Source organism: Trichoplax adhaerens, genomic scaffold (assembly GCF_000150275.1).
Source record: "Trichoplax adhaerens TRIADscaffold_44 genomic scaffold, whole genome shotgun sequence".
Taxonomy (NCBI): Eukaryota; Metazoa; Placozoa; class Uniplacotomia; order Trichoplacea; family Trichoplacidae; genus Trichoplax; species Trichoplax adhaerens.
Genome location: NW_002060984.1, coordinates 91,052 through 106,119, shown reverse-complemented (window position 1 = coordinate 106,119; position 15,068 = coordinate 91,052). Strand labels below are relative to the sequence as shown.

At 32.7% G+C, this 15,068-nt stretch overlaps 4 protein-coding genes across 4 annotated transcripts; 3 read left to right on the top strand and 1 right to left on the bottom strand.

Moving 5' to 3' along the window:
- Nucleotides 1-4,980: 4,980 nt before the first annotated feature.
- On the top strand, nt 4,981-6,624 carry TRIADDRAFT_62389 (uncharacterized protein; the record flags this gene model as incomplete). The annotated part of the gene is made up of 5 exons (XM_002118317.1): nt 4,981-5,050; nt 5,205-5,271; nt 5,378-5,430; nt 5,502-5,601; nt 6,459-6,624. The coding sequence occupies 5 exons, from the start codon at nt 4,981-4,983 to the stop codon at nt 6,622-6,624; spliced, it is 456 nt and encodes a 151-aa protein (XP_002118353.1).
- A 504-nt stretch (nt 6,625-7,128) lies between these two features.
- TRIADDRAFT_34071 (uncharacterized protein) lies at nt 7,129-9,364 on the bottom strand (the record flags this gene model as incomplete). The annotated part of the gene is made up of 8 exons (XM_002118306.1): nt 7,129-7,250; nt 7,381-7,518; nt 7,598-7,697; nt 7,878-7,984; nt 8,195-8,333; nt 8,697-8,781; nt 8,964-9,014; nt 9,249-9,364. Coding segments are annotated over 8 exons (858 nt in total), but the record flags the coding sequence as incomplete, so codon positions are not given.
- Nucleotides 9,365-11,209: 1,845 nt separating this feature from the next.
- On the top strand, nt 11,210-13,251 carry TRIADDRAFT_34046 (uncharacterized protein; the record flags this gene model as incomplete). The annotated part of the gene is made up of 5 exons (XM_002118316.1): nt 11,210-11,255; nt 12,115-12,239; nt 12,329-12,399; nt 12,524-12,849; nt 12,932-13,251. Coding segments are annotated over 5 exons (888 nt in total), but the record flags the coding sequence as incomplete, so codon positions are not given.
- Nucleotides 13,252-14,302: 1,051 nt separating this feature from the next.
- TRIADDRAFT_34045 (uncharacterized protein) lies at nt 14,303-14,683 on the top strand (the record flags this gene model as incomplete). Its single annotated transcript, XM_002118315.1, has 1 exon — nt 14,303-14,683. The coding sequence occupies one exon, from the start codon at nt 14,303-14,305 to the stop codon at nt 14,681-14,683; it is 381 nt and encodes a 126-aa protein (XP_002118351.1).
- Between the last annotated feature and the right edge of the window lie 385 nt (nt 14,684-15,068).

The window sequence follows — 15,068 nt, the reverse complement described above, 5'->3', positions numbered from 1 at the left end:
TTATGTACTCACCGGAGTTGATTCCAATGGAATATACTGTATATGCTAAATGTAAAATTAGTTAGAGCCATTTTAACTCCATTAAAATTTTAGCAAACACTAAGATAACCTTGCCTTATTATGAAGTCAACAACGAGCGTAAATAAACCATAACGATTTCATACAGTTATAATCTGCTAGGAAGTAAGAAATTTTTACGAAATAGATAAACTTCTAAATAGCTCATCTTTAAAATTCCTCATTATGACGTAAATTATGCTATAAATTAAAATGTATTATATTGGATTGTTACCCTAGCTATCATTTAATTAATGATAATAATATAGATTAGTAAAATATTAATTGCAATACCTCTCAACTTCATTCGAAATTTTATTCAAATCATAGCAAAAAATTAAGAATGTCTGTTAGATTAGGCACTGTATAGTTATATTTTCTATGTACCTTATCTCCAGACTCAAGCTTAACATTAACCTAACATATTGCTTATTCGCTTATACGCTTTTCCATGTTTGAAAGCATTTCTAATCGCTTACCAAGCGCTAAGATTATTTACATTAGACTATTTATTACATTTTAATTTGATCTAGCCAGAGATCATAACTGCATTGACACGATAAGTCTTTACCAAAAATGATGTAAATAAGCTATTTGTTAAAGTAATTTCTATTCATAGGCCATATAGTATTTAAATCATAATAGCAATTCATAATCTGGTTAGTGCTATCGCCAGATTTTGCTTAAATTGGAGAAAGCCCAACGTTGGATCTAAAGTAGGATTTATTAAAATATTTCCGAAATAAATAGCGTTTTTAGTTTACTCAATTCGAAATAATAGCAAAGTATGAAATATATTAACGTAATTACATTTTTAATATATTTACTTGATTAACATGCATTGAAGTAAGCTTCTCCAAATTTTGGTTTAATTACCTATGTTATGATATAGTCTGCTGTTACTGTCGTCGATGATATGGCAAAGATTAGACTAAAGCACATTTATTGCTTTAATAGTAAAACATTTCAAGCAGTACAATCTAATTATATTTTGTTGGAAATATCATAATTTCGGTAGCAAAGGCAAAAAATTGCTAACTTTGTTATTTCATCAAGAAAATTCTTTGAGGGAAGATTTAAAGTATTCAATTGATTTCCTCACTGTTGTAACTAGTAGGCAACTAGTTTAGTCTGATATACTCACATTAATATTAAAACAAGTTCCTTAATAATATCCTTTATTACGCTTTCTTTTGTTTAATACCAATCAGTTTAACGATATTGGCTTTGTTACTTAGGTAAATAAACATTCGCCTTATTACTTTCTGTAGAGTAAGCAAGAATTGTATTATTCATTTCATCTCAGTAAAGACGTAAAGATGTAGCTTTTTATTAGTAAATCCAAATTCATTAACTGCCATGGGATAGTTAGTCTCATCTACACTTTATTTTGGCGTACAAGTATTTTTAATATGATACACCTATTTGCTAATTTTATACTTCATGAATTAAATTATTTTCCCTTCTTTAATCTAACTGATTATAGATAACTGATACTTTTTAATTAAGGATATGACTGATTTCTTTCCTATTATTGAACATTAGTCACGTACCATGTTAAATTCTGATCCATTTTTCTTCTCTTTTACTAACGTATTGATATTCTTATAATAGCAAGGTATCTAAGACCACGGAAATGTCCTAAAGCATCAATTATAATTACTATACTATAGTCAATACCAGATTCTACCTTTATAATTTTTGTCTTATTCAACAAAATCAACAATCTATGAACCGTATCAACTACCTTATTTCGTATTTAAGCTATCTGGTTCATATCTAGTGCAGCAAATTCTTTGTTCTAATGTATCATCCGGTTGAATTTATCTCTTTTTCATTTAAATTTGTATTGAAAGATAATTATAAAATTTTTAAGCTTGAGTATTGTCGTCTACGTATAGCTGAGACTATATTTAAAATTCCTCCGCTTTTTTGATCGTTACTATCTTGTCACTAATCTAATTTATTCGATTATTGATTGGATGTACATATTATCAGTATTACTGTAAATTAATATTTTCAAATATTAATTGCTGAATGTCCAAATTTAATATCTATTCTATGAAACTAAATTATTGCTAACATTTTCAATATTTTGTTTTTGTTAGATTATCATCTATGGCTATGTAAATGGACAAGGTTAGTAATTATACTCTAATGTCTATGGTTTACCTTAATTACATAAAGCAGCATTCAAATTGATTGATAATCTACATTGAAACACTAAATTTATACCAGCGGCAAATAAAATAGTAAAATAAAGCAACGGATATGACTATTCAAGATAACCAGTCCTGAAATAATTATAAAGAAAAAGAATAAATCACTATCGCTGCTATTGATCGTTGTTGTTTTAATGAAATTGCATTATTAAATTTTCCCAAGTTAATTCCGCATCAAGGATGTTTTGCCTAAGATGCATATTGAAATTATCTGTTATATTCGATAACAAAAAAATATGAAAAATATTAAAGGTTATTATTCTAAGTAGTGTCAATTATAACTAGATTAATATTATTCACACTATTGATAACGCTAATATTAGTACCTTCCTTAAAATATTTCAGCCAATGTACCTATGTCAATTTTTCCATCATTATGTAGAAATAAGTTACTGGCATTATTTGATGCACGGAAGTAAATATATATGATCACGAGCTATTAACTTAAATAGACCTTACGCTTAATTAATTTGCTTTGTTAATACCACATATAGGTAATAGCATTAAAGAGAATTAGTGATCAATAACATTTTGCATTTAGGTTATATGTTAGAGCCAATAAGAATAATATGATTTCACGGTCTTTTAAATCAAATAATCTAATTTAGTTAACCTTTAAACAATAGAAAAAAGCAATAATTCGTAGCATCGATAATTATCGTATATAAATCTATGCTATAGCCCCTATCTAGAAAAGTGGATGATTATTTATTATTTAGTAAATTAAAAAAAAATTATGATGCTACAGTATAAGGTATTTATAGAATATCCGTCTTATATCAATTCTTATTTATCATTTAAAAATTAATTGCGGCTTTGCTACGTACCTTCATATCATGTAGATTTTAACACACTGTATAAAATTAATAATATACTCCACTTCTAATATTATTTATTGGTATTATATAATATAATTAAATATACAACCGATGATATTTATGAAATAACGTAATTAATTTGATCCATGGGTTAAATAATGCGAATTAGAATTAACTTTGCTATGTTTAATGAACACGATTCTCCTGTTAATTTCTAAGGCAACCCATACTTTACATAATAACTCAACTTAATTATTCGCTTTCTATCAAGATTTGAAGCCAGTTTTACCGCAATTTTGCCAGAATGATGGTCTCAATTGTAGTTCATATGCTACGTGTTTAAGATTAATAGACAACGGTACGTCTTATTTCACATGCGAATGCAGGCCAGGTTTCGTTGGTGATGGAAGAAAATGCTTTGGTAAGTTGTAATAATCACCATATAGAATGACGATGTTTACAGGTGCTTGATCAGTAATTTTAAAATGAACGAAAAAACAATACGTATTTTAGCTTATCTTTTACACAGAGGGCTGTTAGGTGAACTTCCTGCTTACTTATTGTTCAACTTTGTCATGAACTTTAAGATTAATCACTCTTATTTAGCAATATTCCTAGGGTAATAGTCTACTTGTATGATATTAAGTTATTTCCTACCGCCAAAGCGCTATTAAGCCATTCTACTTCCAATATTAAATCAATTTTACTTTTAATCTTTGCACTTCATGCTAAGATCAATGTAATACATTTGAATGCTTAAGCTTTTTTATTCAAGACAGCATACCAAAAAATAAATGAAATTTCAGTTTTAAAATAATCTTATACATTTTCCTACTTTGCATGTTTAGATCTTGCACTTTTAAATGCTTCTATGTAAAGAAATCAGTATGGTACTATTCAAAGGCAATTAACTGTTTTCTGACTATGTGATAGCCTACCATAATCATAGGCACTATTGAACCATTTTCTGAGCCTTTTAGTAAATCGAATCAGTGCCAGTTTCTAATATTAAATTGGCTGCTTCGATATGTTATTACGCTCACATGATTTTAATAGCTACGGTATAAGGTAGTTCAGGACTTTCTGAAATATTTAATTTGAAAAATATAGCAATGTCTGTTTCTCATGCAATCATGCATTGTTAAATTTCGAGCAGAATAACATAATTTTGTATATGTCTTTTGAGTAAGCAAATACAATTTATAATTGAGTAATTCTGAGTAGGCATTACTCAAAGATGCCCGTGCTCCAAATACTGATATATTCTAGTGCTGAGATTACTTTATGTCGCTTCTTATATTAATTAAAAAAATTAATAATTTATTCCGCCTTATTACAATATCTTCTGCTTACGGTAATGATAGTTTAAAACTTCTTACGATTTCTCAAGTATTTTAAGTAACGAAGTTGGTGCGTACTGTATATGTTTTGTTACGATTAAGTGCTTCGGTAGTAACCTTATCAGTTATAAAACGATCTAGCATATATCTTATGTATCAACCAAATATCTAGATGAATACTTGTATAGATTCACTAGTTAGGTTAAATTAAGAATTTTCTTCACCTTACTGTAATAATTTTTATGTACTTACAGTAAATAATTCTATTTTATAATTCTAAGTTCAGATCTACTGTATTTCTGGTTGTGCAAATGTTCATGCATTGTAAATAGAACTGTATATTAAATAAAAATGATGTTAAGCGATATGTCAAACAACCGTAGTGTAATATTTATGGCACTAAAACAAGTTTACATCAAATGAAATCTAAAACTTAAATTGTATGTTCCAAATCGAATTTTCATGCAAAAAAAATTAGATATTAACGAGTGCCAGCAATCGTTTTCACCATGTAATTTCCCGCATCAACTATGTATCAACACAATGGGTTCTTATAGGTGCCAATGTGATAAAGCAACAAGTAATAGTAGCTTCTATCCGCATAACTGCAGCAGTAAGTAGATTTTCTTACATTTTGTAATCAACCTGTATATTAAAAATCCATTACTACAAAATATAGTTGATAAATACACTTAATTTTTCTGTATGATCATAATTTGATTACGATTCGATCAATTTAGCGCTTATCTGACTATTATCTGTTATAGTGTGTAGAATGACTTGTTCAAAAGGTGGATTTTGTGTAATAGGACCTGACTTTAGGGAATATTGCAAGTAAGGAAGCATTTATCAGTAATACACTTTCTAAAATACCAAATTTGAAGGAATGACAGCCGTTTACAAACTGTAAAGTATTTTTTCTTTTTACTTCTTTACTTAGGTGCCCACCCCCTGAAATAGATCCATACTGTTCCGGTGCAGCTCTCCCATTAAGTAAATTTACTAGTTATAGCGCTTTTACGAATCTTGGTGATATTAAATTGAATTGATTATATTCATTGCAGATACAATTCTTGGTGCAGCCGTGGCTGCCGGTGCGAGTGTTATAATTATATCCTTAATCGTGGGTTATTTTTTCTATCAACGGCATCAAAGTAGGCTAAGGTAAAGTCTAGATATAATATTCATCTCATTGTCGCTTATATTTTAAAAACAGCCTGAGCAATCTTAATTTTAAGAATTAGAGTACACTTTGCTTTTCTTCTACTAACAAGAAATCAATAGAAATCAATAGAAAAAAATTAATATCAATTGCAAACTTTGATCTGCGTAGGGATGGTCGTCACGGAGACTCCTTTAGGGTTGTTTCAATTCGCAAACTTTATAACGCCAAAAGGAAAAAATCGAAAAATGAAAAAGACGATAAAAAATTAACTGAGGTCATTTAACGTGTAATGTTATCTGAAACTTGGATTACTATCATCTGTTCTTAAGTACTTTTAATAATTCTCAATCGCATGATTGCTTGTTCCAACTTGAGTAAGGGTGCTGGAATATGATGTACTCAGTTGGCAAGGGTTACTTTTATCTGATTCATTTATTGATTTTTTGGTTCACTGTTTTTTATTCCATTTTTCGTGCTTCTGGTTTAATATTTATGCTTTCATTTCTCTACTTTAACAATTTTTTGTTCGTCAATCTAGCATTTAATAGAAATTAATAATCTTCATTAAAATTGATTGTCTTAATTTCATCTTCATTTACTATTAAATTTTGCCTTTCTTCAATTGAAGCATTATAGCTACAGTATAAAATGCAATGAAATACTGAAATTGAATTTAATGCGGTAGTAGGGTATGGTATTCAAAATTTTAACTGTAGTCGCACGGATTTAAAATTGGCATTGTCAAATAAAATCACTTTTAAATAAAATTATTGGATCATATCTTGTACGTCTTGAGTAAACGAAAATTGTAGAGCTAGCTCAGGAATACAACTAGTTCAACTCAATTTATCAACAGGATTACAAGACAGGATTACAAGCGCGATCAAAGCATAATCGCAGCTTGTACCAACAAAGCAGCAACAGTGTTTACTTATTTTATTACTGCAGGTACTTTTACACAAATGATACGTGATTGGTTCATAACCTGGATTGTTGAAATTCATAGTGCTATCGTACCGTAGTTGAACCTTCCTTTCTACTCATTTTTTATTTAACTGATTTGTACACCTCAGTAACAATTTGAAAAAGCGTAATTTATATCTCATCGCATTCGAACTCCTCTATGATCCTTTGCACTACTTTTGAATACTAGACAATATACTTTCACTCACTATTAGCCAGTTAAGTACTGCTACACAATAAATTTGATCGAAACGCAATATGAATATCTGGTGTGAAACACAGAAAGAGGATTCGCTCTTACTACGTAAAATTACATATTTTTATTTTATTTTAGAGTAACATGTACTCGTATACTGCAGCTTCATCATTACAGATAATATACTTTACGGCTAGCAAAAAAAAGGATAGAAAAATTGTACTAATATACAACGTACTTAGTCTCATAGAAGTGTAGAATGATAGCTATCTAGGCCATTAAAGCCACGTAACAGTAGCGATAAACTATCAGAAGAAATCCACAAAGATCGCTAAGGATGTCGAAAGATTATAATTATCTGCGGCATTTAAAAGTAATATTTCTGCTCAAATTCAGATCCTTGAAGTCCAGAATATACAGGATTAAAATTGTAAATTAAGGCATGCATTTCCGCTTCTCGGCTTGGGAAATGGTGCATATTTTTCCGAGCTTTCATCAAATAAAAGTATACGATTAAAGGTTCATAATAAAGAGAATAAGTCAATTAAATTTAAGTAGAAAATATCTGCTATAACTACTATAGTATTTGCTTCTGAAATAGCTAGTGATATACCCTTACCTTCTCCTACAAAAAAATTCGCCATGTACTGACTTATCTTTATAGCATCTTCAGAATGAGCTACGTGCAAGTTTGGTCTCCAGGCGAACATATTTTTTTCTGGATGCCATTGCGTGGCAAATATTGGATGTGTCTTGCCTATAGATCAGTTTGTGAATAGAAATGCAAATGTTAGTGACGCATATTCTTTTAACAAGGCAGCATACAGTACATTTACCTTCTATGGTAGAAATGAACTTTAGACCTTTGACATCAGAATTACTGGATAGGACCTTAAACATATTCTGTAAGTGTTCACCATTAGAACTGAACCAGTTCTATAATATTACAGTGGAAAAGTACAGTAAGCAAAATTAGGTTTTGTTATAATTTCATGACAATTGTCCCATTTGCCTGTTTTGGTAATTAGCGGAAAATGTTTAGATATCGATTTTAGTATAAACTTTACGGCCTTAAATTTTAGAATGGAAATAATAGAAAGATATCCAAGTCATCACCTTCCATGATACACATTCATGATGATAATTAGCAGTCACACTTTGTGATTTTAGAATATTAATAATTTCTTCCGGCGCCTTATGAAACATTCGACTATCTCGAAAATCTACGCGAAGGAATACAAACTTTCAACATATGGAAAAGATTGCTCGTAAACGTGTAGAAACGTATTACAGATAGTGTCACGTCGCTATATACAGATTCTAATTTTAAGTTTATGCTCATGAGTAGCGGCATGAGTAGTAATTAATGTTATCGATTTACTAAAGTGTTGGTAAGTCAGGTATGTTTAATCTGATCAAACCAAGCATTGTACCTTGGTTTAATTCTAATGGCAAGCTAACATCCCAGGCCGAACAGTTAGTGAGAGCATGATTTCCAGCTACTAAAACTGCTAACTGTTCAAAGCCGAGGCAAGTTCCCCAAATAGGAAAGTAATCCCCATTTTCATAGGCCTACAATATGAATGAGAAGGGAAGCCAGATAAGCAATCAAACGTAAATTCTTTACAATTAATAGTATCTTGAAGACTAGATAATAAGGTAATAATACTATGATAAAGTTTATGTAACCGATTATACAGTATTATTTTATCTTTCATCGAAGACCATGTTGGACACGATTTTAATACATAATCTTGTATCGGTATAATATGGTAGACTAGCAGTATTATCGTCTGCTTACGGTATAATGTAAAATCATACTCGCATCGGTTCGTAAATACTGGATATATCAATGCAAATATTGTACCCATTCATATAGCTACTTGTTATTGATCGCAATCCTATCAATAATTACGAGCAACAATTACACCGTACCTGCATCGCTAAATTTAGCATGATTTTGGCTGTTCTTTCGTAGCCAGAACGATAAACAGAAGTAGCTCCTCCAGGCAATAGAAACCTAAGTCAAAATAAATGATTGTATTAACTATTAGCTATAAGAATTGGACAATAACTAATTTTACTGGCTCATTGCATCTTTTGTCTTATCTATTTAGAAATGCTGATGTTTAGCAATATTTAGTAGCAACAGTCCCATTTCGATATCATTAGTTCGATTTCATGAAGAAAAGGTTGATGTACCCGTTGATGTAGTGGAACATTTTGGTGACGTATTCATCCGTTGCATTGTTTCTGTTTAAAGTGATAGAAGTCAAGGAGCAAATTGATTTTTATTAGCTTACTATGCACTACGTCTATCATGTTGTTATTATGTTGTCATCCATTGGTAAAGATGTTTTCTACAGTACACTACAAATTGAATATCCAAGTTGCTACAAGGACATCCATGCCTATGCAGTAAAACGATCATTACAAATCTATTAGCAACATGAGTTGCCTTTCAATCTAACATAGCCTTTAAGATACGGTATTGGAACGACACGTCCACCGGCTGCTTCGATAAATTTGACATAATCGGCAGCGATGTATGATTTGCCATGAGCTGCAGAATGGCCCCATGTTGCTTGAGCTGCAACACCTACATGAAACCGTTGATGCGATTATGATCCATATCAAACACATAGACTGTCATTGAAACATCGTCACTTATCCAAGGCAAAGAAAAAGAATGGTACCTATGATGGGTCTGTTATTGATTGCAGCTGTTATCGTAGCATAAAGGCAAAGCAAAGAAAGTATCGATAGTTTGGCGGAAGACATTTTGAATCAGAGAGTGAAAGCACGGAAGACGATTAATGGTCAAGCAGGGTTTCTAGGGCAACTTGGCAAGCCTGCGCTAGCGTAACAATGTCGATCTTTTACATTACTTGTTTTGACCATACTATGCAGTAGTGTATGGGATAGGTTACCGTAGACGTATTTGCTTGCTACGGTAGAGCAGGCACTACAGTACGAACGAGAAAATGTACTGTAGATTCTGGTACTGTGCACTGTACTACGGAGAGTCTAATACTCACTAGGTACAGCACAGCACAGCAGTTGTAATACACTAAGTACAGTACTGTTGCATGGAACACAAAACTCTAGCTGCTTGCCGTAGGCCATGGCTATACTGATGGCATAAAAATACAACGCTAACGACATATGATGAAAGGGAATTGATCGTGTGATTTCTCGATGGTTTTTAAAATTGCTGTTGAAATAGAACTGTGTACTGAGTATAATATCAGTCAATATCATGTCAAGGATCAATGTTAATCCACTAAAGGAAACCAGTAGCAGTCAAAGATAGGACAGCAATACAGAAGCAGCGATCAACCATACTTTAGACTGCTCATGCGCAGTCGCTAGACTAGACCAGACTCGGTCGTTCTGATACTGTATATAGACTTCGCGATGGATCGGCGGTCGATATGTTGAAGCTAGTACGGGTAGTCCTAGCATCGAATTTTGCACATGCATAGCTGAAAATGTGGTCTTGAATGGCATCTGTGCGACTTCTAAGTAAGTTTACTTCCAATTTGAGGTAGTTTTCATGAAGAATCCAAGAATCTGTGCTGGGAATCTGTGATTATTCACGATACCTTATTGGCTTTCCATTCTTAATCAGTATTAACTTGTGTTGATGGGGCTTTTAGGTAAAGTAGCCAACGGCTCACCGAGTGCGATCATCAAGTTCTATCGTACGACTGGATATGGCTCTCCACTTTCCAATAGTCATGGTCGACTGATCCCGGCCGCCAATCAATGCAAGGTGCCTGCCTAAGCGATAAACATGATATCGACTACAGCTATTTTCAGTCCTTACTGCTTTCTATACCCGTATCATGATAGTACTATCTCTCTGATAATGCATCATCGATATTCTTTCACGTGCTTGCAATTCTGTCAACGATGATCGATTGACCATAACAGGAAACTACAACATGATATCCAATTTCTCTGTTGTCTCTATAGCTGTCTTAGTACTGTATTCTAGTCGTATAGTGCTCACTTGAAGTCATTCTTATACGGTAGAGCTATTTGTGAATTAGCTTTGAACTATTGAAAGTCAGATCGTTCCATACAGCGTTGCTACTTTACCTAATGGATGGATTAACAATCCTTGTTGTACTTTCTGTGAACTGAATACGCTACGTATGTCTGTTGAGCTCTTGGTGAATTAAGCTTAGACTGTGTTGACAGTCACATCTTTCGATACAGCGTTGCTACCTGACCAAATGGATGGTTTAACAATACTTGTTGTTCTTTTCGTTAACCTAATACTAATGTCAGATTATTGAAATTATCAGGTCAACGTGCAATTGTTACGTATTAGTAGCACTAGTCCAGACACGAATAATTCTAACGTCGTACATCCAGCTAATGGAAACAATGGCTTACCAATCAATTCCAATTCGACGGCTAGCCATACAACTAGCATCAATAAATTATTGCCTGTTTACTTGCAAATATCCAAAATTAGATTAACAGGTAAAGTGATTTGGTATGCTTGTCCTGTAGATTGAATATTATGATTGCAACGTTTATCTAAGAAGGCGATACAATCTTGATTACTTCATACACGTCATACGTGCATCCAATATACTATACTGTACACGTACAGTACATCGTTGGCAATAGTCTAAAGGCTACATAGCTATAGACGGGGTTGGAAAAAAATATTACTATATATTTACATCGAAAGGAATACAGTAAAATGCTAATACGCTATCATCCAAGTAGTAAAAATTACGGAGTACTGAATAATATATATCAATAGCAGGAAGGAATTATTAACAGTGGAATTAAGGATACGTTCTAAAAGTTAATCGATATCATTAATAATTATAGTATATTGTAAACCTAAAGACACCATGTTTATTTAGTCAAGTCAAATCAACTAAAGATAGCACAGCAACAATAGATGGGCAAATCTTAAAGCAAAATTATCTACTCTTCAATAACATGAACTCGTACGTATTAAAAATAATTGATTACAAAAGGACAACCGTCAGATATTGATGCAGCCATACTACACTCTTATTTTGTATATTATATTCCATCAGAAATGCTACTACTGTACCGTAGAATCGACACTAAATTGTTTCTGTTTACCACCTTACGGGTATTTACAATCATAATTAAGAATTATAAGTAGACAAAACCCAAATCACGACGCAAGTAATAATGCTATTGATACTCTGTAGACAAGGCGTATCCTATTTGTTGACGATTGTTCAAGTGGATTAGAATAGCTGATCATGATATACTTAATCAATATCTTTACATTAACGTTATAAAGTAGGACTTTCTTATCATCTAATTTATATCAACATCATAATTTACGTAGGCCTTGTACTGTTAACCTCTATTGGTGGATATCTATTGGCCCCTGGTGATACTGTCCTATCCTCGTTGCTATGTACTAGTTTAGGCGTTGGATTGAGTGGTTGCTCAGCAAATGCTATAAATCAGGTCAGAGCATGTTGAAATTTAAAAAAGGTTATCCATCATAAATTGATCAATTTTAAAATGTCCATTATAATTCATTTCATATTTGACAGTGGCTTGAGGTACCTTATGATAGCCAAATGGCTAGAACACGAAATCGAGTATTAGTCAAAGGACTTATCACGTAATTCAATTTTAATTTTATTAAACCGTTAGATCTTGTAAAGATGATGATGTATGTAAGAAAGGTGGTTATATTCTCAAGACTAAATTAGCAACTTTGCCTCGCCTTCTATTTTGATTGATAGACCCGTACATGCAATGACCTTTGCTACCCTAAGTGGAATTTCTAGCGTATCTTTACTCTACTATGCTGTAAATCCTTTAACTGCGTATTTGGCCGCTTTAAATATATTTCTATACACTTGCATTTATACACCATCAAAGCGCTTAGGAATTGGTAATACATGGCTTGGAGCGATTGTCGGAGCATTACCACCATTGATGGGATGGGCTGCAAAAACAGGTGGAATCGATATTGGAGGTCTAGCTTTAGCTGGTATACTTTACTCATGGCAGTTTCCACATTTTAATGCTTTAAGCTGGAATTTAAAAGCGGATTACTCGCGAGCAGGTTGATTCTATACGCAGTATGTAAATAATACTTGTAAGACTTCCATACGAAATATTTACACCATGTAATGCTTGTGCCTTAGGTTATCGAATGATGGCCGTAACACATCCAGAATTATGTAGAAGAGTATCATTAAGGCACACTTTGGCTCTAACGTTATTATCGTGTCTTTTACCGATATGTCAGTTGACACCCTGGTGGTTTGCCCTGTATTCATTGCCGACTAACGCGTGGTTTACGTGGTTAGCGTGGCGATTTCATAAGGATGCGAATAATCAATCAGCAAGGAAACTGTTTAGGTTTAGCTTATACTATTTACCCTTAATTATTGGTACAATGTTTGTCAGTAAATTAATACATAGAGATGAGAAGCCTAAACAAGAGAAAGATGATAAAAATTAACAACTATTACGTGTAACTATATTTGGAAAGGCCTGTCTAGCCAAGGGCAGAATTTGTAAATGTTATTTTCCACTTGTATATATATATACATATATAAGTAATACTTTTTTTCACTGATTTACAGCAGTTGCGAGAATTTGACAATTTTTTGTAAATATTATTGCTTTTTTATCTTCCAATCTGGCGTATAAACATAAGTCGCTCCAAAGAAAAGCATATTAGAGAAAATATTATTTTGAACAGTTATTTCTAACTAAAGCGTTAACTTTTATGAATGATCTTGGCTTCAAGGCAACATTAAAGTCTACTTTCCTATTTTATAATTCAACTAATAATATGCTAAAATGGGATTGCTGAATAAAAAATAATAATCTATTGCAATATAGTTGTATGGACTTGTTAATATAAATTTAGAATTTCCCTAGGACACTTGCGAATTTGCCTTTATGGATAATAAAAAATAGCGAATGCTCTTACGTTGATTCGAGTCCAATAAAATCGTGAAACTTGAACAGTATTCTTTAAGTGTTTTAACTTATCCCTAAATAAACCACCTTACGCAATCATATAGTGGCTTACTGTGTTGCTACAGTATAGCATCATTGCAATATAATCTTACTGTCAGTAATTAATCTGACTATATCTTTCCGTTTTCAGTATTGCATAGCTAGCATAACTAAATTCTGTATAGCAGCTTTAATAAAGGGTTCAAGCGGGACGCTAACTACGTCGGCGTATTATACCGAGCAAGATATTTTGTGCCCAAAACACGTGATACTGAATATAGATATGACTGAACTGTAGGTCCATTACTGCAGCGTACGGCCAAATTACTAATTCATTCGCGTGATCACCACCATATTAAAACTTTGCAACGCCAACTGCAATAACGAAGTCGAAAGCTGCAAGATCGACATCTTGGAAGCAGATCAAAAATCCTAATAGCATTTGGATAGATAGAGTGCTTTCGGATAGGCTCAAATCTTAGTTGCGTAGCTTTGTTATTCATTCCAGTATGCAGTGTTAAGATAATCGACTGATTGATTGCCCTATGGCTGCAACGACGAAACAACTTAACATACCTAATAAAGAGATTTCACATCGGATCAATTTTATGTACCAAGCCGCTCATACGGCATTGACTTGCGGAAAATCTCAAGAGGAAGCCAATCAATTATGCAGGATTTATGTTAGATCACTCAGAAAGATAGCGAAGAAATTAGTACTGAGATTAGATCCAAATATCAAGAGAACGTTGTGTAAGAAATGCGATTTACTACTGATTCCAGGCATCACATCGACAATACGCCATAGTTCGAAGCGTGAAAAACATGTTATCTTGAAATGTAAAGACTGTGCAACAACCAAGCGATTTCTGTCTCGCTCTACTAATGTATTATTTACCGAAAACCCGAAAGTTGTAGTTAGTTAGTTCATGCTACATTCTAACGAAGGCTCAGAGATTCCTCGCTTCGGTATCTTTTTAGATTTGATAATAATGCAAATGTTCTTAACGATTCGCTACAATAGGTGTGCATTTGTATACTTATTGCACAATTTAGATGATACGCAATGTTGCTTACGTTGCGTTGAGGTTTAGGCAGGCATGGTATGGCTGGTTAGTCTGGTTATTTCATCATTTTATACCAGAGTTTGCTATGTACAAAAGCTCCATTCAGTTTCAATATTGTAAAATATCAACTCTTAATGCAATGCAATCTTGCTGTATTCGAAATTTAAACCGAAAGGTATTCCAATAAAATCATCTACGTACGTGACACAAATACGAATGATCATTTATTAACCGTTTGTATCTT